This window comes from Panthera onca, chromosome D2, assembly GCF_046562875.1.
Source record: "Panthera onca isolate mPanOnc1 chromosome D2, mPanOnc1 haplotype 2, whole genome shotgun sequence".
NCBI classification, from domain to species: Eukaryota; Metazoa; Chordata; class Mammalia; order Carnivora; family Felidae; genus Panthera; species Panthera onca.
Window position 1 is genome coordinate 33,056,319 of NC_138349.1, and position 26,256 is coordinate 33,082,574.

Below are 26,256 nucleotides of genomic sequence, written 5' to 3' on the forward strand. Positions count from 1 at the left end.
AACACAGATGTCAGTGCCGTGTGGTATTCCCTCTTTAACTCTCTCTCTGGGCACCTGCTCTAGGCCTAAGCAGTTGACATGCCTCCTGATTCAGTTCTCAGCACCGTGTTAACCTCCGCAGTTAACAACACTCTGCAAGCAACCTTCGGCAATAAAATGGGTTAATTCTTTCAGGACCTAGTACCAGAACATTCAGGCCATTTCCTGAAAGAGCTGGTACATTTTATTTAAAACAACAATGACAAAAACCTAACCTATTCCCAGGGAGCAGTTTATAAATAGTGTTTAAAAATAATAAACATGACATAGGTTTCATGAAACCCCATCCTGGAAGGGTCTAGGATGCCCCAGGGTCCGAACGGTCCCTCCTGAATAGTTGTGTCCTTATAGATCTTGTGCCTCATTTCACTGAATACATAAAGAATCCATTTGGAATCCACTACCTTACATCATTTCACAATCCAGTGAGAAGGAATACACCTTCTCCTTCAGGATTTAAGCCCTAAGTCCCTAAAGTCAGTGGGAGGAGGTTTTAATCTGGGTGCAAGAGGACAGACGCCATTTCAGTAGACATTTCCCTCTGATCCCAACTAACTTACATTCAACGAATTTCAGTTAAAGAAGAGTTCTCTGCCTTATCTTCCTCCATTTAAAACAAAAGTAGAGATCATGGTAAAAATTCTTCTAAGGATTTTAGAAGAAGGGTCTGGTCAAGATCACAAAGTTTGCAGCCATTTCTACAAACTGCAAAAGGCCTGTTAACAGAATGTTAAGAAAAACGTGTCTGAAGGGGCTACTCTGTGAAGCAGTGTCGTCCAATTTCCTTCACGCGTCATTGCCCCGAGGGAGTGAAGTTTATTTTCTATTGTTTTCAATCTTGGTGCAAAATGTATATTTTATATTTCATATTGTTGTCAGAAAATCATCATATCTCTGTCATTTAGTGACTGCCGAGGTTTTCTGAAACATATATACACATATATGAATTTAATGAAGCCATGAGCCTCTGATGCTTTTGTCTGATGTGAACGTACATCTCCAGTTTATTAAGGGGAAACCTGATTTGCTTGTCAGGCATTCATTTGCCGACTAATTATTTCCAGAAACACAAGTGATGCCACAGAGCAAGGAAAACTTTCTAAATATCTGACTCCATATGGAATCCCATGGAATCAAATCATCAGTCTGTGTGAACTGCCTCTTAGAGTTATATAAGGTTGAGATATCTAACTAATTTTTGTAACATAACCCAGAAGTTTTTTTCCCCCCCTGCTCTGTTGTCTGTCTCGTTCAGCTTTTCCCTCACTTTATTTTTCCCAGTTCTTTAACATTTATCTGTGAAAACACGAAGTATATTCTGTCTGTATTCATCCCCCATGGATGCTCATTTAAAATGTTTTTACACTTGTGTTCTGTTTTTACCTATATCATCTTTCACTTTACTATTTATGGGACATGATTTCTCACCTACTCATGTGCCATTAAAGATGCAGTATTAACAAATTGGCGTTTATGAAGTGTTGGTATTTGCATTTCTTTTGAAAACCTTAAGGCAGCTTTGCAAATAAATACTAAAACTATATAAATTATTTGCTGTACTCATCTGGCATAGATGGCTAAATGTTTGGTGTGCTCACCAGATTGTTTGCTCCTAACTAACAGCTCTTTGTAAAGAGGAAATGAGGGCTTTCTCTTCTCCCACGATAAAGTTATTGAAGAATATGCTCATATTCCGATCTGTCGTGGAGGTCAGCAGTATGGTGTAAAATTCTCCACCCGTAGTCCATTTGCCTTCTGCCTTAGGGCTGAGAATGATTCACTCACTGCTCTCTACCACCATTTCTCTGTTTTTATAAACCCATCCTCTCCCACCTGTTTTAGCTCCTTGTTTTTGCTGATGTCTGTAAAAATGGATGATTGCTGCTGTTGGATACAGTTGCTATAGATACCCGGAAACCACTGCATCTCTACTGGCCTGTTCCTATGTAACCTTTGCATAATGTTATCCTTCTCTCTCTTCCATTTCCCTATCACCAACCCCTATAGAGTCGGGATATAAGCCCAGAAGAGATAGATTTAAAGAATGAACCTTGGTATAAATTCTTTTCGGAATTGGAGTTTGGGAAACCGGTAAGTTTAATAGCTTCAGTGGTTATAGACACCTTTTTAAATAATGCTGTTGATGCATTGTTGCCGCTAAACAGTCAGATCTATCTGTAAGGAATGCAGGAAGCAGGGAACAGCCATTTCACTTGTCAATAGTGGGACTATCTATTCTCACTACAACCTGTAAGCTTTTGCCGAGAAAGGACAGCTCTGGAATTATTTCTTGCCAGAAAATCACAGAGAAACACGACTAAATCATTGCTCAGGACCTCCCACCACCAGCCACAAATATCACACGCCTTGTGGACAGCAATATTTCAGCCACTGGTTTGATTACTTAACCAAAGTCTTTATGGCAAACTGAAGATAAGCAGGAAAATGCATTACACACTGGGAAGACCAGCATTGTCACTGCTTTAAAAAGAAAAAAAGTTTTTTTAAGTACATGTGCAAGGGAAGTGCCCAAAAGGGCCTTTGTGTGTAGATGTGATCCACAAATACATCCCTGTTATAGGTGACTCAGGGAATGATCTACAAGTTAGGGTAATATTTCCCAAAATTTGAAATGGGAGTTAGGCTCAACACTAAATGTGCTAGAGTTCCTAATGTTTTGCAGCTTCCCTGTGATGTCTCTGAGTTGGCCTTGGTGCAAACTGATTTTTGGCACTGACGGGAGGATTTTCTTAGCCCTGCACCCAGAGGGGTATCAAACAGAAGGGAGAATTGAGTCATTTTTCCACTGGAGATGGCTAGAAACTGACCCTAAACCTCCAGTTACTTTAAAGTCTTACTACAGCTGCAAAAAGAATTTATGGGTGGAGGAATTAAGTGTATATATATATAAAAAAAAAACCATTTTGTCAGATGCTTGTATGAAACTTTAAACATTGAAGCCAGCACTGGAATCACTGGGGCTTGGAATGATAGTTTTATTTGCAGACAGGAATTTATAGTTCAATAAAATGTTACATTCCATGGTGTACATTTTTCATTAAGATGAAGCCAAAGACAGATGCAGCGGCTGCTGTGGAACTGCTAATTTGATTCAGCGATGCTGAGCTTTGTTAGGAAGTTGAGGCATCTTCTGAGTTAGGAGCGCCTGACTTACAAACATCCTGCTGGTGGGAACAGGTTTCCTTCCTGCTCACCCTGTCCTGGATGCCTCTTAGCTGCTAAGCTGTCCTGAGTGAACAGCGCCACCTAGTGCAGTATAGAGGGATGTGTCTAACCTGGAGTCTGCACCCTCTTCTCTCCCTAGCTGTGGTGCACGCCTCATTTCTCCTTTCTCTCCCTTTTTCCTTTGCTGTTCACCATTCAGCCTTCACTGAAGTCCACCTCAGGCAACCTTCTCCACCCTCAAAAATTTAACAGTGTCTTAACCCTTTTCTTTTTCTTAAAAGTTGTTCAAACATCTCACACGAAAAGCTACTTCTGAATCGTGTGGTCCCTTCCCCCTCTGCCAAAGGAAAAAAAAAAAAAAAAAGACCATGATTGGTATATGTAATAACAATGCCATACCTTCATCAGGGTAAGCAAAAGCTATTAGCTTTAAATTCTGTGTAATGGAGAGTCCATGTCATAGATTTTGGAAGCTCCTCTCAGAATTCACAAATTGCTAGCCATTTCTCATTTGCCAAATAACTAAATTAGTTTTATCTGAAATGTTAACTTTTAGGGAAAGGTGCGAAACAATTTTTATCATGTGATTGGTTTGTTTTAGTGAATCTGTAATTGCAAATAATTCTGTTTTGGTTAGCAAAGGGCAGTATTTGAGTCCCAGCATACATTAAATAGGCTCTGTGAATAGCTTGGTAGACTAACACTGTTTCTGCTGGAAAGTGTGGTCTGAGAACCACACAACCAATCCAAATAAATGTTGAGGACACGGTCCATTTGTGTAGTGAGACCTTCCTAGAATTTGTATTGCTACTGTTGTTCTAGCTGCCTCTTAATTATTTAAAGACTTAGTGATCCTTTTCCAAAATGTCATTTCCTCTGAAGCCATGATGTTCCTTGCACAGACCTTAGAGCCCTTCTAAAATGGGACTTTTTGTGTGGGTTTTTTAAAGTAATAAAAGATAATACTGTTGAAGACTTGCCAAAATAACTTAATGCCCATATCCTGAGGAACAGTTTTGAGACGAGTGGCTCCTTATGGTCTAGAAAGAAGCATCTGAAGGGTGGGCTTGTCATCCAGTGGAACCAACTTGATGACTGGCTCTTGCTCCAAGTTTGGGAAGAAGGCGTTGTTGGGAGAAATTTTTTCTTCAGTCCTACCTTAATTGCTCTAGGCTATAATAAGAGCTATAAATAAAAGTGGTGTAAATCATGGAAATTGTTTCAGCAGGTTTTTCAGTCATTCAGAAGCAGAATGAAATTAAAACTCTTACCAAATAATATGAATCATCATTTCTATTTTTTTTTTCCATACCAACTCTGGACCCACTTCCCCTGAGTGAAAAGCCTGCCAGAACTTGGACACTAGACATTGACCCTGAACTCCTTTCTTCCTCAACTCTTGCACTTAAAGCCAGCCACCCAGATGAGCTGAAATCTTAGCAAGATGCTGGCTTGTAGTACCTTTTAGCTCGGATACGTTGTTGTAGAATATCAAATAATTCAAGATGCCAGGCACCCTTTTTGTAAGACTTTTAAAACCAATTTAATTTGTAAGCACTGCCTTAACATTTTGCAGTTATGAAAGAAATGACTAGGTGAGATCATAAGTGACTTTAAAAAGTTTACTTCTCCAGGTGAACAGTCCAAGTGTATTAAGTGCTTAAAGATGAATGGTAATTTTTAATAGCACTTACTTTACACATTGCAGAGTATATACATGCACAGAGATTGCATTATTGACCTATTAGCTGTCCGTGATGAAAGCACCTTGGATTCAGATTGCTTTTCATTTGCAGGTTCATTACTAACAGTCTGGATGTTAGTTCTCCCCTCCCGCCCCCCACAATTTCTGCAGGAGTCAACGTGATTTCTAGAAGTAAGCTCAAGGCAAAATGTCACAAAGTAAACCAATTTGCATGCTTCCACATAGTTATAATATTTGCTCAAAATTCCAGGAGATATTAATGATCTCCTCTGTTCAGGAGTCATTGTATAAGACATCTCAGGTCTAAACGGGCAAAACAAGGTCTACTTGGTGGGGGAGAGGTTCCACAGTTACAAGTGGCTTGTAACTTCCAGATGTCCTACCCTCTGAACCCCTCCTTCATTAAACTTACAGTTCTCTTGGCAGAGTTCTGTTTTAGGAATGCAGCTCTAATTCTAACTTGAAGAATTAAAGGAGAAAATGAAAATAACCCTATAGTCTGCTGTTCAAATTCAAGTTATGGACTATTCTGTAAGGCAGATGAAAGGCATGGCTGTACTACCAGCAATGTTATCAAAGTCTAGTTAAGCTTTAAAAGGAGATTTTAAGTGTTGTCCACTGGAATTATCTAGTTACACAGTGCATTATAGAACACCCATTTTGTACATGGATTTCATTGCCACAAACCACAGAAAGCACATTTGGTTCAATTTACCCTCCCCTGGCCAAATCTCCAAATTCACAACACTTATTAAGGTATAATGAATTCTACCGTGGAGAAGACTGCTTCAAAAACATAGAATCTCAGTGTCCATCTTAATTTGAAAACAATAGTGAGGATGTATGTCAGCCGTCTCAACTAAAAAAGAAAAAAAAAGAATAGTGAGGAATTTCAGAGTTTTGATTTTTGTTCAAATTGGTGTTAATGCTTTTTTTTTTTCTGTTTTCTTTTTTTATGTTTTCAATGTTTAGAATCCAACAATGATTTACTCTTGAGATGTAGACCTAGAAAAAAATTCCCAGTTAATGTTTCCAGCTCCTAAATCCTGCAGAACCCTTCCCTGGGCGGCCCCCTCAGGAGGCAGAGTGCCTGCTCCCTGTGTTTTGAGTTCACTTCTCTGTGTTGATACAGTTCTCCTAGTGTGCCCCTCTTCGTTTGAGCCGGTCTCCGTGTTTGTCTTTATGTCTTTATGCTCATTTCTTCATTTCCTCCTCTGCTTCCCGTCAGCCTCCCAAAAAGATATGGGATTATACTCCTGGAGACTGCTCTATCCTTCCTAGAGAGGATAGAAAGGTAATTCCGCTGTGCCTCCTCCGTGGGCTGTGTGTGTGTTCTCTAGCCTGGTTAGTGTGAGTGTGTTGTGGGGTTTTTGGTTGTTGTTGTTTTGTTTTTTTTTTAATTATTATTATTTTCTCAAATCACTTTTTTTTAACTTGATAACTTTTTTTTTTTTTTTTTTTGGCTTGGTGATAAAACCATTTAACAAAGTCTGTAAGACGTCTACTAATGTTTAGAGGTTTATAAAGCAATGCCTTATTCTCCTGACATATCCTGCTTGTCACAGTCACTAGACTCTGAAAAGAGCAAAAATAGGTCTTTCGCAAAAGGTAGGTTTTTGTGGTATTTGTAGTTCTCTCTAGCGAGTAGAATAGCCTTTTGGAGCTCTGATGACTTGAGGATTTGTATTTTCTCTGCCTAATGTTGCATTCTGTTTTCACGTCTGCACCTGATTTCTAGTGAACTCTTGTGTTCAGTCATGCCATCTTTGCCTTATTAAAGTATAGCGCTAAACCAGCTCATTTTTCAAACTTAACCTTCCATTCTTTCTGCCTCTCCTCTAAACTAAAACATGCTTTCCCATCTTTTCTTTCTCAAACCAGACTAATCTAGAAACAGATCTCAACCTCTGCCCAGCAGAGTTAGAGGCAGATTTAGAAAACACGGAGACGCTTAATAAAGCACCCGGGGCAAACTTGTCACAGGTATTTCCTAGTTTTTCTCACGCTGTCGGTTCCTCTTCCAGCTCGGTTTTGTTTTCTCCTCTGCTCTCTGGTTTCAATACAGGCAAGGCAATGAGTGGTAATGCTGCTTCTTCTTAAGCTGCATGGCTTTCTGACTCCTGTTTTCCTCTCCCACCAACCTAATTTTTGCCTGGATTTCTTTTGAGCTTGGCATCTTCCTTAAAGGAGACTTTTCAAATATACACAGGGTGGCTGGTGATTTAAATGACCCCACCCCCTTATCATTCTCTTTCTGTGCTCTCAGAAGGTGACCCTTTCCTTCCCTTGCCTCCATATACCTTCTCCAGATTTTCAGGGAGCCATTTTTGGGGGGCACTTTCCTTGTTTTTTTGCAGCCTTGGGAGATGCCAACCTCAGAGATCATTTTCAAAAACACAGTGGCAGTGATTTGAGTGCCTCTTACGTGCCTGGCACCATCAGAGCGTTCCTATTTGTCATTTGGAAGGTTAGAAAGTTCTCCATGAAAAAATGCACTCCAGAGGCCAGACAGCCTGGCCACAAACAAGCATCTGAAACTCAACCTGCATGGGTATTTTTAAAGAGAGCTATGTCAAAATGTGGTTTATTAAAGGATATGTCAGAGAGAGAGAGAGAGAGAGAGTCCAAGGTAAATGGGTTGCCAAGGGAAGAAACATACCAACTATTTGGACAACCACCCCCAGGGCTCCCTGACAAAATAACAAAGACTCTTACAAGGAAAGGGTATCTTTACAGAAAATAAAGAAGGAATGCAGTCACTGCTGGAGAGGCTAGAAAGGTCCACAGACCATGGCAGGAAAAGTGGGAAATCCTGTGGGTCGTGTTCTGTTTAAGCAGAACTAAGACAAGGAGGGTCTTGAGAGACTTGGGTTATGAAGTCTTGTGAGTGCTGGACCCTAAGCCAGGGAAGGAGTAGGGAGCCCACGGGATTATGGCAGCAGCCAAGGCAGGCTGAAATAAGGTCAGAAGCTGCAGAACTGAAAGCAGATCAGGAGAGCTGGGGTTCGGGAATCCAGAATCACAAAAGGATGAGTGCACCCAGGCCCCTCTTCAGAACTTGGGTGAGGCACAAAGGTGAGCCACAGTGCACACAATCAAGACAGATATATCATGGAGCAGGGAGAAGGGGGTGGGGGGTTTCCAGCCAGGGTGGAGACTGGAACTGGTTGTAGCCTCTGTGGGATGGAAGGTCTGAGCTAGTTTGAGAGTGAGAACCTCAGGTAAGTCCTAGAGTGCTCTGGGGCGGGACGGGAGCGTGAAGATTCCAGGTCCTAAAACAAATCAGGGGTCACTTTTCAAAATAGTCTAATAAGAGCAGTTCTATTATACATACAAGGAGGGAAGGCAGCTGGAGAATTACTGAACTCGCTAAGGCCTCCTTGAAGTTAGAGACGGCTTCCAGTACATGGACCACTACCCAGGCAAGGTGGGCACAGAGAAGGGTCTGATGTGTGAACTTTGCCTTCAGAAACATGACAGCTTAGTCACACTCATGCATAAGGCTCTCCAATAATGCACAGCAGTGCCTGCGAAGAGCTAAAAGAATGGTATGGGCTCTGAGTGCCAGGAAAAACTGACCTTGTGGAAGACTTCTCCAAGGAGTTAGCCGGGATCTTAAAGGATGGGTGCAACCTAGGTACATGGTAGAAATAAGGGGCATCCATGTGAGGCATGGTCAAGAGCACAGAAGTGAACACATTTAGCATGTATGCAGGGAATAAAGTAGAAAAGTCACCTGTAATGGAAAACTCGGTAGTAGTGGAAGGTAGGTATGGGAAAGAGGGTTAACCCTGGATTACAGAGGCTCAGAAAATATGGCTAAGGGGATGATTTTGTCTACAGACCAATGTTGTGATTCTGGAATTGTTTTTTGGAAAGTCTGTGTCCTCACTCTAGAGAGGTGAAGTTGAAGGGAGAACCCCCAGTTGGAGGTGCAGAAGGCATGGAGGCTACTGCAGTGGTCCCAGCATGGAAGGGTGAGGGCCCCCACTCCAGCACCAGCATGAAGGGAGGCGAGGGGTGGATGTGACAGTGCTCACAGAGGAAGTTGCAACAGGACATTTTAACTGGTGTGTAGAACAAAGAATTGGGGGATGGATGGGGACAGAGGCAACTCTAGGGTTTTGGCTAGGAAGTCAGAGGGGTGAGGACCTTCATACATCACATAAGATCGATGGGGAGAAAATCAGCACAGTGGTAAGACGGGGTTAGTTTTACGTGATTTATTTTTGAAGCATTGGTTGGGTATCATGTAGGGAATATCCAGTAGGCAGCTGGAAATCTAAGACGAGGTGTCCTGAAAGAGGCAGGGGCTTATAAAGTCAATTGGAGCCACCTGAAGAGAGTGATGGGTGAAGCCCTGGGAGCAGATGAAAGATGGAAGGAGATTCATGTGAACGGGAAGGATGAGAGAACAGCAGCTACCCCCTGGGATGTTGGATGGCATGGAACAGGAGAAGAAGGGGGAGAGTCAGAGGGTGAACAGTTCAGAGAGTTGAAGAAAGTACAACTACCCAGTGCTCCAGAGAGGTCAGCAGAAGAAGACTGAGGAAAGGTCAATGGACTTGATAAACTGGAGGTTTCTAAAAAAATCTTTGGAGGTTGCTGGGTGAGTAGTTGCTGGGAGCCAGGGTAGAGAAGAATCCGGGGGTCCCCCAGGGGTACAGCACTGACTGAAAATATGTGATTGTGGAAGGAAGGAAGGAAGATGTTCCCAGAGGGCTCCACAAGGTCATGCAAAAGTTTTTCCAAGATGGAGACCAGGGCATCATCCTCAAAGTGGATGAACACCCAGAATGGGACAGGTGCCAAGGTGGGAGATGGGCAGGAGGGCTGGAAGGATGAACGTGGAGGTAAGAGCCGCACCTTCTCTGAGGAGTAAGGATGGGCAGCTGGGGTGGGGGAGGGCAGTGTTCTCATCCTGGGGCAGAGGTGTCCTCCCAAGTGAAGGGACCCAGCAGGTGAGGGTGGGTGTTCGGCAGGCAGAGGACCAGGCAGGTGAGCCCTGATGAAGGTTGCTTCCTGTCCAGTCTTCTCCTCCCTCTTGGTCACTCTTCCCTTTCTTTATCCTGGTGTTTCTCTCCTTCCCCCTAGTATCTCCTTCCCTCCAGATAGGGTATTTCCCTTGAAATAACCACCATTGGGGTTAGGAGTATCTTTAAAAGTTAACTTTTTCATCAATTTATTCAACTATCTCATTATTTTTAAATAAATTGAGCCCTTTGCCTTTTTTCCTCCAAGACAACAGAAACCCTCAACTATGTAATTATGTTGCCTTTTCTCTGCATGTAGCTCTTGGTTGTTTTCTTTCTATTGGGTAGTGGCCTGTAATTTTATAAAATGCTCCCCCACTCAGACTGAAGTGGTCATTCGTGGGTTTTGTGAAACTGCATTTCTCCCCCATTTCCACATTCTAAACCTGCAGTGGTGAACAAATGATCTAAATACAGTGTGGTCTTTTCAAATGCATTTTTGTACTTTCTGTACCTAAGATGTCAGGTGATCCTCTCTCTGGATGTGGCATTGGGTGCATGAAGGAGTCTCTCTCTGGTGGGCTTGGCCAGGGGCTCTGAGGGCTGGGGATAAGCCGGTGAAGGCTGTGTTGTCCTCGTCACTAATGCATGTTGGCCAAATGGTGGGCTATCTGCTCTGCGGATCTATATTTAAGCATAAGCCAGGGGGCCATCTTCCAGTGCACCCAGAGAGCGAGAGTGCCCGCTGGCCCAGAAAGCTTCCAGCACCTAGACCTTTCCGGCCAAGCTCCCCATCTCCCAAAGGTCCTTGGTTGGCTACATTGGGAAAGGAAAGGGGCTGCTCTCTTTCCCCTTGGCTTGGAGTGTCTGAGGTAAAATAAATGATCTACATTCTTTTTTTTTTTTTTTTTTTTTTGACCTTTACAGAGCTCGACGGTCAGCCCCACTCCAGAAATTTCTTCAGAGCTTCCTGGATAGTAAGTTGCCACCATTTACATGGCTTACTGTATTAATGTCAGAAATGGGAAGAGGCTATGTTTTGGACCCAGGTGTTTTGTTGGCATCAGTCTAGTGGCTTTGGTGATAAGCAGCAATTTGATTATGTTCTTCAAATTATTTTTCTGTTTTCTCTTCCTCTTCTAAATTAATTTTGTGATGACTTGTAGTATTTTTGATAAGCTTTTTCCTATATGGGCATCTTTACCTTTAGGATGTGAGTCTGTCTGAGTTTGGAATCAAAGTTCACTCATTTGCTGGTTGTTGGTTGGGGTGTGTGACTGAGACGGGCCACACTGGATATAAAGGGGAAGGGGCGGGGAGTTGGGTCCTCGGGCAGCACCTCTCACGGGGAAAGGTGGAGCCAAGAGGGGGCTAACTTGCGAGATGTGGATTTATTTCCTCATACCAGTCCAGATTCTGCCTGGGTGATGCGTGCACACTCCACTCCACGGAGTAGCCGCCAGTCTCCTTTCCGCCTCCCTAGACCATCCTGAGCCCTGTGCCAGATTACTTGCCACACGGCTGACATGTTCCAGTGCCGTCCCCTACCCGTCACCTACACGGCACATGGCAAGCACTGAGCTGGTACAGATCGGCCCGGAGCCTCCCTGTCCCCAATGTTGGCACCTCTTAGGGCCCTTGTTCTGTTGCTGAATACCTGAATCATGCTCTTGTGTTAAGAACACAAGATAATTTATCTGTTGATATATTATCAGCTCCCTGAGGGCAAGGGCCACATCTCCGTAGTACCTGATGCACCCAGTGCATTTGGGAGCTTGTTGTGGTGGGAGCTGCTTCTCGTTGCCATCGTATCCGTATCTCATTCTTTGAAATATGATGAGAAAAGGCACAACTGGTACCTGTCCCATTGGCATCGGGTAAACCCCACAGTGAGCAAAGTTCACCTTTGCTCAAATAGAAGCCTGGCTTTAATCTGAAAGCTGAGTCCATGGAATTTCTGGCATATGTTGTGGTCACTTGGGAATGAATGTCCTACCTCCCTTGCCAAAGAAGGCATGCTACAAGAGTAGTTTCATTTGAAAATCAATCAGCTGGGTTTAGGGTATTTCAGTGGGAAATTGGAAAAAAATCTTAATTCTTTTAGTATAGTCACCAAATCTCTGGCTAGATCCATTCTGTTCATTTTTTCCCTATAAATACGGGTTAATGATTATGATTAAATTTACCCCAGAGCGTAAGAAATGGAGAAGCTACATTAGGACAGCAGCTAGAAGGGAAGTTACCTGCTTTCTTGGAAAAGTCCAGGCATAAAGTCTGTCACACCTAATGCGGGTTTGGTCATCAGACCAGCAGTGCTATAGACCTCAGAGCTCAGATATGGTGTCGGGACCCCCTTCCTGAGCTCCCTCCACTCGGGGCTCTGAGGCTCACTGTCATTAAGGAGCTAGTTGGGATGTGCCTTTGGCTGTAAGGATAACAAGTCCCAGGCCGTCTAGGTCCCCAGAGATGTTCTTTCAGAGGTGACATCCACCAGATGACCTTAGGCTACCTGCAGGTAAAGGGCGTCTTCGAGGCCACAGCTCCCTGCAAACTCTCCGTGGTCCCTGGAGCCACCTATTTGTCCCCTTGACAGTCTTGACACAGCCCAGTGATTGCTGGGCTGATTGCTCCAGATCTTTCCCTGCCCCTACTGTTTTCAGGATTGCCCAGTGTTAACCCTTCTCCCCCCCCTCCCCCAAACCTCCTTTCCTTTCCCCATCTCCCCAGAGTACATGGCACAGAAGAGGCTGCTTCTGGTGGCCGGGTGAATAAATTGTCAATGTGCGTTAGTTAATGGGTGAATTCTTACTGGATCTAACGCACGATGTTTAGTGTTAAAATAAGAGCATAAGATACAGTCCCTTAGTAGTTTGTGGGCAAAACACATACCCAGAAGGATGTTGGTAGCTGAAAAGGCAAAGTGGCAAATGAATGAAGGAGGTTAAAGGATTAAAAGTATTCAGGTTTGGGCCCCCTAGGGTACAATCAATCAATATAATAACTTAATAAAATAAATCGTTAAGTAAAAGTTTTCAGAAGAAAAAGCAGTGCCCACAGGCTGTCAAAGTTAGGAGCACAGGTCTTGAGTGAAATAATTTTAGTGACTTAATTGAACATGTACTATGAGCCAGGCCGTATGGTTAACATCTTATGTACGTTCCCTCACTTAGTCCTTTCACCATTCCAGGGTCAAGTGTTATTTTTGATGCCCATTTTATAGGCAAGGAAACAAGCACATAAGGCCATGTGATGCCCACAATTCCACAGCTGGTACCCAGCCGAGCTATAGCCAGAAGAGGAATAATGAAGTTCTAGGAGAGTGGATGATGTTGGCAGTAAACTCTCATCTGCACCGTACTGACTCAGAACTGGGCAGTGAATTCACAGAAAGCAAGCTACAATTGACTGGTTCTGAGGGATTAAAAAAACAACATAGGCAACTATTTGTAATACTGTGTTAGCAGGATTGAAGGGGGCTAACGCAACTGCTTAAAAGAGCACGTGGCTTTCAGACGTTCTGAGTATTTGTGTACCTAAAGATATTTGCTGTGTTCATTTATCAAGCACTCTTATTTATGTCACTGAGCTAGGTCTCCAAAGACCTCTGTTTCAGCCATAGTCTGGCTCTCATGAGCTACTTGGCAGGAATACGTGAGTTTTATCTTCCTGCTATCCTACCAGTTGGGGATTTTTCAATAAGTCAGGCTAGGTTTCCTTCCAGTTTGTTTCAAATGAGTAAGGTTTTTCTGTATTTGGAATTGGTGGGGAGCCAGCCTCAGCACACTTCCTGACACTCGGGGAAGTGCACAGCAAATGTTTGCTGAATCAATGAATGTGCCTGGGAGTCTTTATTAACTAGCATCCAACTTGCTCAGCACTGAGGCCAGCAACTTTTGCAGACTGAATCTGGCCCCTCTGACTGGATAGTTGGGAAGGACGTGTTGAAAGAAACATTGGCAAGACTTGACTTAACCCCAAAGACTGAAGGAGGAGTCGCAGGACAGCCCAGGTTCAAAAACATTGGGATTAAAAAAAAAATTCTAGATTGATAGATAGATAGAATGAGTCACTAGAGAAGTGATGATGTTGTTTTAAATCTACGTTCTTATCATATCTTGGACAGTTTAGAATTCTATTAATTAACATGACTACATATCACACTGTTAAAAGAATGTGCATACAGAGAGGAAGAAATTCACCCATAGCCCCAATATCCCAGTATAACTACCAGTCCTTACTTTCAAAAAATATATATGTATTTGTTTGTTTGTTTTATTTTATTTTTGAGGGTGGGGAGGGGCAGAGAGAGAGGGAGACACAGAATCTGAAGCAGGCTCCAGGCTCTGAGCTGTCAGCATAGAGGCCAACATGGGGCTCGAACCCATGAACCATGAGATCATGACCCGAGACGAAGTCAGATGCCTAAACCAACTGAGCCACCCAGGCACCCCCAAAAATATATTTTTTATGCTTGCAATCACAATGTCCAATTTTGTATTTTATTTCCCTAGAGTTATCAGATTTTAAGTCAGCCCTGACTTAAGATCTGATGATTTTCATCATTGTCATTTCTCTTTTTATTTGAGAGAGAGAGAGCGCGCTCACATGCACACACAAGTGGGGCGTGCGCACGAGCGGGGAGGGGCAGAGAGAGACACAGAATCACAAGCAGGCTGCGGGCTCTGAACTGGCAGCACAGAGCTTGATGCAGGGCTTGAACCCACAAACTGTGAGATCATGACCTGAGCCAAAGTTGGATGCTAACTGACTGAGCCACCCAGGTGCCCCTCATCGTTGACATGGATTAGCACTAATTCTTTAGCACTAATTCATTTTTTGCTTAACTAAAGAGGCTTTTCTCTATTTGGCCAGCAAGTGGCACTCAAGAGCACACTGCTTTTTCCTCAGAAAACACTTTCTTTTAACCTAAGATCAAAACACAAATTTTCACCTGAAGAACTATATGAAACTCTCCTGGGCCTTGAAAATGTTTCAGAAATCTGCATGTAAGCATTTAATTTTATAGAGTCATTTATTCCACTGGTATTTATTGAAAAGCAGTGCTAGGCACTGGGCATGCAAAGATTAGTTAAGATGAACTGCCTGCCCTCAAGGGGCTCAGAGTGTGATGGGGACACAGGCTTGTAAATCACAATTAGAATCTGGTGTGGTAAACGCAGTGCTGGGACCCAGAAAGAGTAACAATCACATACTGTAAATATAAAAGGTAATTTTTTTCATGCAGTACAAAGGCTAAAGATTTTCTAGACTTCCTCCTCCAAAGCCACAGTTAAAAAGTTGCGCTTTTTTTTTCTTGCTAAAAACAACAAATGGTTCTGAACAGTGAATTCCATGAGGCTGGAATTTGTCGCCTGTTTTGTTCCCTGTTGAAGCTCCACCTGGAAGAGTGATTCACACTTAATAGATGCTCAAGAAATACTTGAGTGTATAAAATGAGCAGTGGAATGAACTACTGAGAGCTTTTCTAGAAATATCATTGACAATGATTTGCAGAGATGACTGGAGGGAGTCAGGGCGGAGGAGACAGAAGTGGTGGTGAGGCGGTGGCCAGGGAGGTCAAGGGAAGGGACTGAAGTGAGCTGTGTAGGACAGGGAGGAAGCAGGACTTGGTAACTGGTTAGGTTTGGGGAGCAAGGAGAGGGAGAAAGGGGTTGATTCCCTGGGCTTTTTGTCTTGGGCGAGAGGAGACAGAAGAACAAAGCCGGGCTTGGTTTGGAGCATGTAGGGGTTAAGATGCCTGAGGAACACCGAGGTGGAGCTCTCCAGAAGGCACTTCAATGTATGTGTCTGGAGCTCAGAAGAAAGGTCTATATGGTAACAGGTTTGACGGTGGATTTCTTGGACAGTCTTACCATACTTAACAGTTTTACAGGTGAAAGAACTTGAGAAACAGCTTGCTTCCCAGCAGGTTAGCCTTAGCTGCTGCACATTGCCTTCTGGAGTCAGGCTGGGGTCCCCCAGAGCCCACCTGGTCATACAGTTGCAAGTAGTTGGCCCTAAGGGGATTACTCCATTCCTCACTTTATTCTTCCAGCGAGTGTTTCCAGCGAGTGTTTTCGTTGAATCCCCTTGAAACTCAGCCCCCTTTGCATCTTAGCCAGAGGGCGAATTGTCTGGCCTGTCTCCTCCTGGCCTGCTGCTCTCTTTGAACTGAAAACTGGCTCAGCCCAAGCTGCTGAGAGCTGAGCTCCAGTGCTGAACTTGGCTTGTTTTGTTATGTGGTCGGTAGCTGCCAGTGCTGATTGGGCCTTTCTCATCAGTCCGGGCTTTTCTCATCCTCTCTGATCTCTTTGAACACAGTAAAGACCCAACAACTCTGTGACCCTCAACAGTTGCCTTCACCACTCTGGCCCTCAGTTTCCCTTTGGTGCAATGGGACAAATGATGTCTGTCTTTCCAATAATTAGGAGATCTGATGGACAGCTTACATTTTAAAGCATTGTTCCAGAACTTATAGGAGACCCCAGTTGGGAAATTTTACACATCTGGAAAAAGCATGTTGGCTTTGGTATCAGAAAGAAAACAATTAGCTATAGCAAATCCATTCTGAGAGGTTTCCTGAGTTGCTGGTTTGTCATTCTGGTGGGGAAGCAGGACAAAATGGTGATAATGGATGGAATGAAGCCAGAAAGTGGAGTGGCTGCAGGCAGGAGGGGATTTCTGACAAGTAGTGAGGCTGAGAGGTATGAAATCATGGCAGAGTGATGACCAGATGAAGCTGGGCAGACCTGGAGAAGACTGTGTTGGAAATTCTGACCGAGGCTGAGGCACTTCAGAGGACAGCAGGGTAGAAACCTCCTTCAGTCCCTCCCCGGTGCTGAGGGAGGTCTGTGAACCCCAAACCAAGGCCAGCAGGGCTTAAAAGACTGTCCCGTCACCACAGCTGAAGGAAAAGTCAGAAAATGCAACCAAAAAGAGGGTAGGCTCTAAAAGGGAAATTGAGATAAGGGGCAGATTTATGTTTAATTATGAAATTCAAAGTTAAAGCCAGTAGTTTAGGGCTCCTGGGTGGCCCAGTTGTTAAGCATTTGACTTTGGCTCAGGTCACGATCTCACTGTTTGTGAGCTTGAGTCTCACATCTGGTGAGCTGGAGCCCTGCATCACGTAAGCTCAAACCCCAGTTCAGGTGAGCCCCGCTTGTCTGTCTTTCTCCCCCCATCTCTCTGCCCCTTGCTCGCTTGTACCCTCTCTCGTTAATTAATTAATTATCTAATTAATTAATTAAAGCCTGTAACTTAGATGAGCTTGCATTTATTTAAAGTGGCACATAGTGCCACCAGCTGGTAAATCACCTTTATGGGTCGTCCTGCCTTCTAACTGGAGTTGACGCCGTGTCAATCAGAGGGTGGGGAGGAGGGGTGGGACACTGTTGAGCACCCCTGCGGGTAGAAACAGGAGAGCCAGAAGCTGTGTGGGTGGCAGCCCTTGTCCCCAGGCCTCTGAGCCTGGCAGAGCCATGCCTCTGTCTCCGGGGGTGGGAGTGGGCACCTCCAATCGGGGACCAGGGTGCCAGTAAGGACAGGCAGCCTAGGCCTGGGCCGTGCCAAGTCCCTGCAGTCTTACTGTTGCCACCATTCTGATGACTCCATGGTCCCTGATGTCAGGAGCCAGGAGCCTAAGTAGATGTGATGAAATTCTTATACTTGTGAAAGAATTTCTAAAAACATGATTGCATAAATCAAAGCAAATCCTTAGATCACGTGTACCAATTTTACCATCAGAGAATTTGACCTCATACTCATTCAACAAATATTATTTATTGAGTGTATTCATGGACCTGCTCGCGGGCCCCCTGCCAGTAAGGGCACAGCCTGGGAGAAAGAGATTTGTTGTATCATGCCCCTTCCAGAGGTTTCTTCTCTTGGAGACACACCCTGGAGGCTGCTCTGTAGACCCAGGTCACTCGCATGCTTTTAAGTTCTCAGCTTTGAGAGTTGATTTTCTTTCCCCTTAAGTGTTCAGTAATGTTCTCCTGTCTTGGCTGAGAAAAGGGGAAAAGCATTTGATCCCCTGACATGGGGCCAGAGAGAGTGAGGAGAAGGACCTCGGGGAATCCTGACTCCCCTGGGCAGTCTCCTGAAATAGAGCATGGAAAGCTTTGGAAGCCAGTGGTGGGCACATGGTAAGGAGCTAGGAAGTGGTGGCTACCATGAGGGATGTCACCAGTGCTAGAAGCAATGGGATTGCTCAGCGGAACTTATGTACCCTGAGGTGCAGACATGGCCTATTCTACCAGAGTCTCCACCTCTTTTCCATTTCTGACTCCTGGGCTCCAGGGCCACTTGTCCCAGGGGTACATTCATGGCAGGTGACACTTGACAGTGACACGGAGCTCAAGCATCCTCAGGACTCCTGTGCTGTGCAAGCCTGGGCTCTTGGAAGGCACTGCCTCCTCGGTTGTAGGGAAATGTTACATATAAAAGTACAGTGGAGGGTGCCATGTGGTGCCCAACGACAAGGCTCAAGTTCCAGCGCTGCCATTGCACGGACGGTGGCTGCTTGGACAAGTGCTGATCTCTCAGTGCCTCCTTTCCCCATCCAAAAATGGGAAAAGTTGGATTGTTTGTGAGGATTAAAGAGAGAATGACCGTCAAGCCTCCCCCATACACAACTGTCACCACGTTGTTGTAGAGTCATCGTTGTCATTATCTGTGACCCCGGGGACCCAGAGGCTGTGTCATATGTAAGAATAATCCCATCATCGATGGATGGGTAGAGGGAAAGAGATGGATAGGTATGTGATAAGCAAATGCAGTCCAGCGTTCTGTGTAGAATCTGGGGGTCCAGAAGATACGAGGGTTCACTATATAATTCCTTACATTTTTCTATACACTTGATAATATTCATCATAAAATATTGGGACAAGCAATTCCATCTTCAGAGCTAAAAAATCCATACGGATACTAGTAAACCGAATTCAGTAGGACTAAAAAGCAGCCTAGCAGAAGCCTGAGTACTTTTGTGGGAAGGAGGTCATTCACTATCTCAGTGAGTGTATATGTGTGTCTCCGTGTGTCAGTGGGTGAGGGCGTAGAAAACAAGGATTAGGGGTGCCTGGGTGGCTCAGTCGGTTGAGCACCGACTTCGGCTCAGGTCATGATCTCGCGGTCCGTGAGTTCGAGCCCCGCATCGGGCCCCTGTGCTGACAGCTCAGAGCCCGGAGCCTGTTTCAGATTCTGTGTCTCCCTCTCTCTGACCCTCCCCCATTCATGCTCTGTCTCTCTCTGTCTCAAAAATAAATAAACGTTAAAAAAAAATTAAAAAAGAAAACAAGGATTAGGGGAAGGGAAGGGCTCAGTGAGTAAGTGCTCTTAATTTTTTCTGTACCCCACCTCATTCCTAAAAGGATTTGTGGTAACTTGCAAAAATACCTAGAATTTCAACAAGATAAAAATAAACAGAAGATGCAAATGAGCAAGAGTTTATACTCCTATTATATTTCAAAAGGTTCTGACTACAAATTTTGAAAGAAGCTGGTGCAAAATGTGGCTGGGATAGTAATGGCATATAGAATCCCAGGTTCCCCTTTGGTGACCGGTTTTCCTGGAGACCCAGGATAATTGTTGACTTCAGTGCTCCATCAGCCAAAGTGCTTGTGAAGAATAACCCAGAGAAATAATCCAAGTGGTGAACTTGAAGTCACCAACTTTGGCTGGCAACATGTCAGAGGAGGCTCCGCTCATGTCTTCAGCTGTGCCATCTTGTCCCCCAGCACCCACCCTGCCCTCCCCGCCCCCTTCTCCCAGCCCTCCCTCCCCAGACAGAGTTTCTCAGAGTTACTCTTTTAAAGCACAGATGCCGTCATTTCTTTTCTTTCCTTTTCCTTTGTTTTTTAACACGTGTTTATTTTTGAGAGACAGAGGACAGAGAACTTGAATGGGGAAGGGGCAGAGAGAGAGAGGGAGACACAGAATCTGAAGCAGGTTCCAGGCTCTGAGCTGCCAGCACAGAGACCAACAAGGGGCTCAAACTCACAAACTGCGAGATCATGACCCGAGCCTAAGTCGGCCACTCAACCCAATGAGCCACTGGGATGCCCCCAAATGCCATCATTTCAGTTAGAGCACTTTGCTGTTCCAGCACTATTCCTGAGCATTCAGGGGCACCCTTGGGCTTGTGTTGTCTGAAGAACTCTAAGTAAGACTGCCCTTTAGAAAGGACAGTGCTTGATCAGGATGCCAAGAAGTGTGATTCTTGCCCTCAGGTGGTAATGTGCTTTTTAGAAAAATGTTAAAAATTCTAACTTCCATTCTTTTTTTTCTCTCTCTTAAAATTCCACTGTCTTTAGTATATATTCTTCCAACTTCCATGCAGTGAAGAGGGAATCCGATGGGGCTCCCGGGGATCTTGCTAGTTTGGAGAATGAGAGGCAGATCTATAAAAGCGTCCTGGAAGGTGGAGACATCCCTCTCCAGGGTCTGAGTGGGCTCAAGCGACCCTCCAGCTCGGCCTCCACTAAAGGTAACTGGGGGAAGCCTGCAGGGCTCTGGCTCATCTGCACGGTTATCTGGGTGTCTGTCACCCATCCACGCCCGTTATCAGGATGTCAGCAGTGGGTGACTTCCAGCTACGAGGATATCCTTTGCCTGCGCAGGTCCATTTCCAGGCCTTGGAGACCTCTTAGTCCCCTCCCCTAGTTTCTCACCGGCCATTTTTCTTTCTGGTATTAGTGGCTTCCCTTCCTTTGAACCCCAACCTTGCTCTCCCTAAAGCATCTCTCTCTCTCTCTTGTTCTGATTCCCTTTTCTGAGAACGGAGCTGAGCCTTAGCTCCCATAACTCCAGCAGGGTGGCCGTTTTCCGTTGCATCTTTGCACCTGCTTTGCAGCACAGATTATTTTGCTTCCGGACATCGACTGGAAACTAAAAAAAACAAAAACAAAAACAAAAAAAACACAAAACCCTTATGACAAATGAGCATGTGACCTCTTTTTTTTTTTTTTTTTTTTAAAGCGGCTTTCAGCTTTAACCTAATGGGTCTGTTTATTTTATTCTGCATGCTTTCCAGTGGATCGTAAAGGTGGGAATGCTCACATGATTTCTTCATCTTCAGTTCCTAGCCGACCAGTTAGCACTAGCAATGCGTTAGGCCCCTTGTGTAAGCACAAGAAACCCCTGTCCGCTGCGAAAGCCTGCATTTCGGAAATCCTTCCCTCTAAATTCAAACCCAGGCTCTCTGCTCCCAGCGCTCTTTTGCAGGAACAGAAGAGCGTCTTACTGCCAGCAGAAAAGGCTCAGAGCTGTGAGAACCTTTGTGTTTCACTGTCTTTGAATGATTCCAAAAGAGGTCTCCCCCTCCGAGTGGGCGGGAGCATCGAGAACCTGCTCACGCGCTCCCGGCGGGACTGGGACAGCAAGTCGAGCAGCACCGTGAGCCTGCAGGAGTGTGGCACCAGCGCCAGGAGGCCCTGCCCTCTCTCCAGAAGGGCCGGGTTGCAGTTCACTATGTTCTATCGGGACATGCACCAGATCAACCGAGCTGGCCTCTTCCTGGGTTCCATCTCCTCCTCGAGCGTGCGAGATCTTGCCTCCCACTTTGAAAGGAGCAGCCTGACATTGGCCAGGCGTGAGCTGGGCCCCAGCCAGGAGGGCTCAGAGCACATCCCCAAGCACACCGTCTCCTCCCGCATCACAGCTTTTGAGCAGCTGATCCAGCGGTCCCGGTCCATGCCGTCCCTGGACCTGTCCGGGAGGCTGAGCAAGTCCCCCACGCCTGTACTGTCCCGGAGGGGCCTGATCTCGGCCCGCTCGGCTGAGTCCCTCCTGGAGTCAACCAAGCTCCGTCCCAGGGAGGTGGACGGGATGAACCCCGGGGGGCTCTACGCCTCCCCGACGTGTGGCAGTATGGCCGAGCCCACCTTGGGCTTCAGGGGCCTCGTGCCTTCTGAGCCCCTCTCTGCCTGCTCTGATGAGCTCGACCACTGTTCAAACGTCTCCAGCGACAGCAGAGAGGGCAGCAGCGGCAGTGTCCACGGAGACTTCCCCAAGCACCGCCTCACCAAGTGCAAGGGCACCTGCCCGGCCTCGTATACCCGCTTCACCACCATCCGGAAGCACGAGCAGCAGCAGACCTCCAGGCAGCCTGACTGGCGCCCAGATCTCAGAGGGGACAGGAGCACACTCCTCAGGAACATCTACCTAATGAGCCCCCTCCCTTTCCGGTTGAAAAAGCCCCTCCAGTACCACCCCAGGCAGCCTCCCTCTGGTGACTTCTCAGCCCCTCTGGCAGGCCAGAGGCCAGACTTCCCCAGCCAGCCCCATCAGGACGAGACCCCCTCTAGGGGGAAGCCCTCGGTTCCCAAACGCCTGTCTTCCCGACACACCATGGCGAGGCTGAGCCGGATCTTGGAGCCCCCTCAGGGAAGACCTGTGGTCCCAGAGGACTGCCTGAGGGCCTTTAATAATGGCAACTCCATGCCGTCCTCAGACCACGGCCTGGACAGGAACAACAACCCACAAAGTGAACTGGGAACATCCCTTGGAGGTGGCCTTTGTGTATTTGCCCAGTCTCCCCTCACCCGTCTCTCCACTTTGCTTGCTTTGTCCCCTCCTCCCGTGTGCCCTTGGTGCTCATTTTCTGGTCTGTCCTTTGTTTTCTGTTTGTTTTGCTTGGCAATTAATCATGGCTCGTAGTGGCTGCACTTCTTTAAAAACAAAGCCCCCCCCCCCCCATGTCATTTAGACTAACCACCAAACTCTGTTTCGAAAGAAAAATTGGCCGTTTAGCTCATCTGAGAAATTGGTCCATTTGAGCTCTTGAACCCCTTGCAGTTCACACCAATCCTCAGTCCCCCTGCGGTTTTTTGAGAGGCAGCCTCTCTCAGTGGCCCTGTGTGTGTGTGAGTGTATGGTGTGTCCCTGTAAGGTCCTGCACGCCTCTTAGTAGGGACACTTTTCAAAGAAGGTCCTCTCTCTGCTCACTTTTTGCCTTCTGATTCGTTTTCTTTGTATTAAGCTAGTTTACAAGGAAATCCAAAAAGTGGGGCTGAGGGGGAAGGAATTTGGTTTTTCTTGTCCTTCAGAATTTGATTATTGGTCAATAATCCATGATTGTAAAAACTTGATATTTATAACGGATGAAAGGTAAAATCTTATCCCAGTCTGGTTTCCCACTAAATCTTTGCCTGTTTTAATTCTACTTTGTTGTTTTGAAGATTCAGAATCACCAAGACATTTTATACCTGCTGATTATTTGGAATCCACAGAAGAATTTATTCGAAGGCGTCATGATGATAAAGAGGTAAATGCTATCTCTAAAATCTCTTAGCTCTTACGCAGATAAAAAATAGGAAGGAAGCAAACATTCTAGTCATCTGTCACAGAGGTGACCTGACCTAGCAATGGGAAGCAAAAATTGGCATTTTCACAAATGGGTGTTTATGTAACCTGAGCTCAATTGTTCGCTTCTCCAAAAAGTAGGACTTATTTCGCCACAGGCACTAGGTTGGAAATGCCAAGTCTCACCAGCGCCCCTGCAGGAGAGGTTCAGAAAGAGGCTGCCTACCACTGCATGAGGGGATCTGGGGTTCACTACTCTCATCCCCTCCCCATACCCACCTTGGTATTCTCTAAGGAAACCCACCCACGTGTTTTCCCATACTGCCCACCCCTCTTTGGCACAAAGCACAACTCATACTGGGAAGGGTGCAGCAGGAGAAAGAGGAAACAGAAATAATAACCACCATGATACATTTTATAAAACAATTTGACGAAGTTGCCTTTAACTCAGGAGGAGGAGAGACACCCTAGTAAATGTTGGGGAACCGCCCCCCCCAAGAAATTCAGGACGCACACATCTTCTCGCAGCTGCTGAAATGTCTGTACTGCAGTGGAATGACTGACAAGGCAGGGAAAGGATTTCGGAAGAGGTAGTTCTGCATATCGGCTAAATGGGCAAAAATCCTAAGCTTCTTTTGTGATAAGGTGGTGTTATAAGGCATGCTTTCTGGCCTTTGCATGCCCAGGGGAAAGGGTCCTATAGATTAAACCATCTCCGATGACTATTTTCCTGTATCAAGTTAAGAAGTGGAAGAATGGCTTTGAACCTGGTGGCAGTAGGGGACAGTGTTCATGTGTATGCAACTCTGGCCCCTTCCCTATAAAGTCTGAAACCCTTTTCCTATTTTCTGTTTTGCTGAGTGGTTTCAGAGTTAAGGCGGGTTTTCCTTAAGGATTTAAGGTAAGGCTGACCTTGAAGGGGGGGGGGGGGGTCCTGGATGATGATAGTCATTGCTGCTGAGACAAAAAGACCATAGTGCTCCCCCTCTCCAGGCATAACACCATATTCATGAAGATATTTACACCTGTCCAGGGGGGAGAAAACAAGGAAGCATTTGATGTACAGACTTACAGTGAGTGTCCGTCAGGCCACAAAACTGTTTCATTTCTAGTCACTGTCACTGAGATACAAGGGTCCCACCTATGTAAAGTGAAAGAAGGTGACATTCCATTTTATTAGTATAAACACTAGTATCCAACATGGAAAGCTTTGTGAATAGAATCGTGCCTGCCACATGGGGGGCATATTTTACTCGGTCGGTTTGCCAATTGTTATATTATAAGGTGCGTTCACAAGGTGACCAGCTTGTTTGCTGAATAACGCTGGCTCACAAATCCTTAAGAATGTCGTGTCTTTATTCACGGTATTTGCCTTCTGTGGTTAATCTGTGGGAATGATGGATTTGTTGAGGTCAGACTCAAGCACTGGGTTGGGAGCTTTGCTCCATTGCTATCCACTTTTCACTGATTTTATGTAACCGTGGCCCAAGCACCAGGGACGTGGCAGCCTCAAACCTCGGTCCATTACCATTGATACAGAAACAACTCACACTTCCAGCTAACGGAGTGTCGGTCTTGACGTTTTTCTGTGCAAATGCTTTATTCCTAATATTGATGATAGTGGCATTTCTGAAAGTGAGAACATGTCAGTCCTAGAAGGGACATTAGTAGTCCTCTGGCCAAGCCCTTGTTTTAGCCAGGAAAGGACTCCAGTGGGGTAGAGACTTGCCCAAGGTCACGTAGCAAGTTAACTGACACGAGAGGCACAGCTGGAAACCAGGGCTCCAGATTCCTGGGCCAGTCCATTTTCGACAGCACCGGGCTTTGCAAAGCACTTTCTCACGTGTTTTCTCATTTAATCTTTACAACAACTTATCTGAGCACTGGACATCCCACAGCCATTTAATGAGTTGTTACTTGATTATTTGCAGACCCTGGAGAAAAATGGATAAATCAGGCCCACCATCCTTTGGGGCTGGATATCCCTTGAGGCATTTAATTGCCTGCTGGAAGATGACTAATGTCTTATGAAAATGTTAAGAATGACCATTTCTAACTAATGCCTTTCTATAAGGAATGTTAATCCCAGGAATGTGCAACTGGTAGGGAATAAGAAGACACATTAAAATTCTACTCCATAGAATTTTCAATAGGAAATGAGAACATTTGGTAAAATGCAACATTGTTGAATTATTTGAAAAAGCCTTTAAAAATAGAAATAGATGACCATTTCCTTAACTGAGGAGAGTGTATTTCTTCTAAACCCAGGTACCCATATTCTTCATCTTCTATGTTTATATTCTACATCACTCCTTTAAACTCAGCTTCACTTCACCTAACGAAGAACAGTTAAGTAAAAAGTACAGTAAGAAAGTACTTGACATCAGTCAACAGTAATTGATGTTGTCTGCCAGTCACATAAATAGCTTTTAGTTCACATGCAAAGGCCTCCTAAAAATTGTGCCCGGAGGAAGCGTTGGCCAGCCGATAAGGGGTGCCGTATTTTCTGGAGTGGGCATCTCTACAGAGCATATTAGAATAACAGACTAAGGAAGCACAAAAATGACCTAGTTGTCGTAGGTCCTGCATTGTAAGGGCCCAGATTTGGGTAGCAGGAATCAGCCAGCCCTGGCCCCACCAAGGGAATACACTGGGAACTCATCACTGCCTAAACGAGGTGAGGCTCGCACTCCCAGCCCCCCACCTCCAGCCCAGCATGCCTGTGAATGCTCCGGGCACCTCCCCCTGGGGGACCTGGGCTTTGTTGCCATGTACTGGGGACAGGAGGCTTTTGGCTGAGCCAGAGGATGGTTTTCCAAGCAGTGTAACTGTCTGGAACTCGTCCTTCCCCCATGTCCCAGTGCTCCCCATGTTTCCCGTGCAGTGCTGTCTCCCTCCTACACGGAGCGCGTGGAGTGTGGTTACACCAAGGATGTAGTAGTTGTGGCCATAAAGCCCGTCTGACGCCTGCCCCTCAGAACTTCCTCCCTATTGATCCAGCACCTGTCTCCTCAGTTGTGTCGTTGGCAGTTTTCCAATACCCTGGACCAGATG

The 26,256-nt window shown here is 45.5% G+C and overlaps 1 protein-coding gene across 50 annotated transcripts in view; it reads left to right on the plus strand.

Annotated features, from left to right (window-relative positions):
* SORBS1 (sorbin and SH3 domain containing 1) overlaps positions 1-26,256 on the plus strand; it is a 230,030-nt gene that overhangs the window by 170,922 nt on the left and 32,852 nt on the right. For 16 of the 50 annotated variants that reach the window (XM_078434631.2, XM_078434618.2, XM_078434627.2 and 13 more), the window contains 7 exons: positions 2,047-2,130; positions 6,159-6,224; positions 6,812-6,913; positions 10,831-10,880; positions 20,214-20,386; positions 20,933-22,408; positions 23,079-23,164. In XM_078434631.2, the coding sequence (XP_078290757.2) occupies positions 2,047-2,130; positions 6,159-6,224; positions 6,812-6,913; positions 10,831-10,880; positions 20,214-20,386; positions 20,933-22,408; positions 23,079-23,164 (2,037 nt within the window). The remainder of the gene's footprint in view (positions 1-2,046; positions 2,131-6,158; positions 6,225-6,811; positions 6,914-10,830; positions 10,881-20,213; positions 20,387-20,932; positions 22,409-23,078; positions 23,165-26,256) is intronic. The other 34 variants (XM_060641958.3, XM_060641959.3, XM_078434640.2 and 31 more) reach the window with 6 other exon arrangements.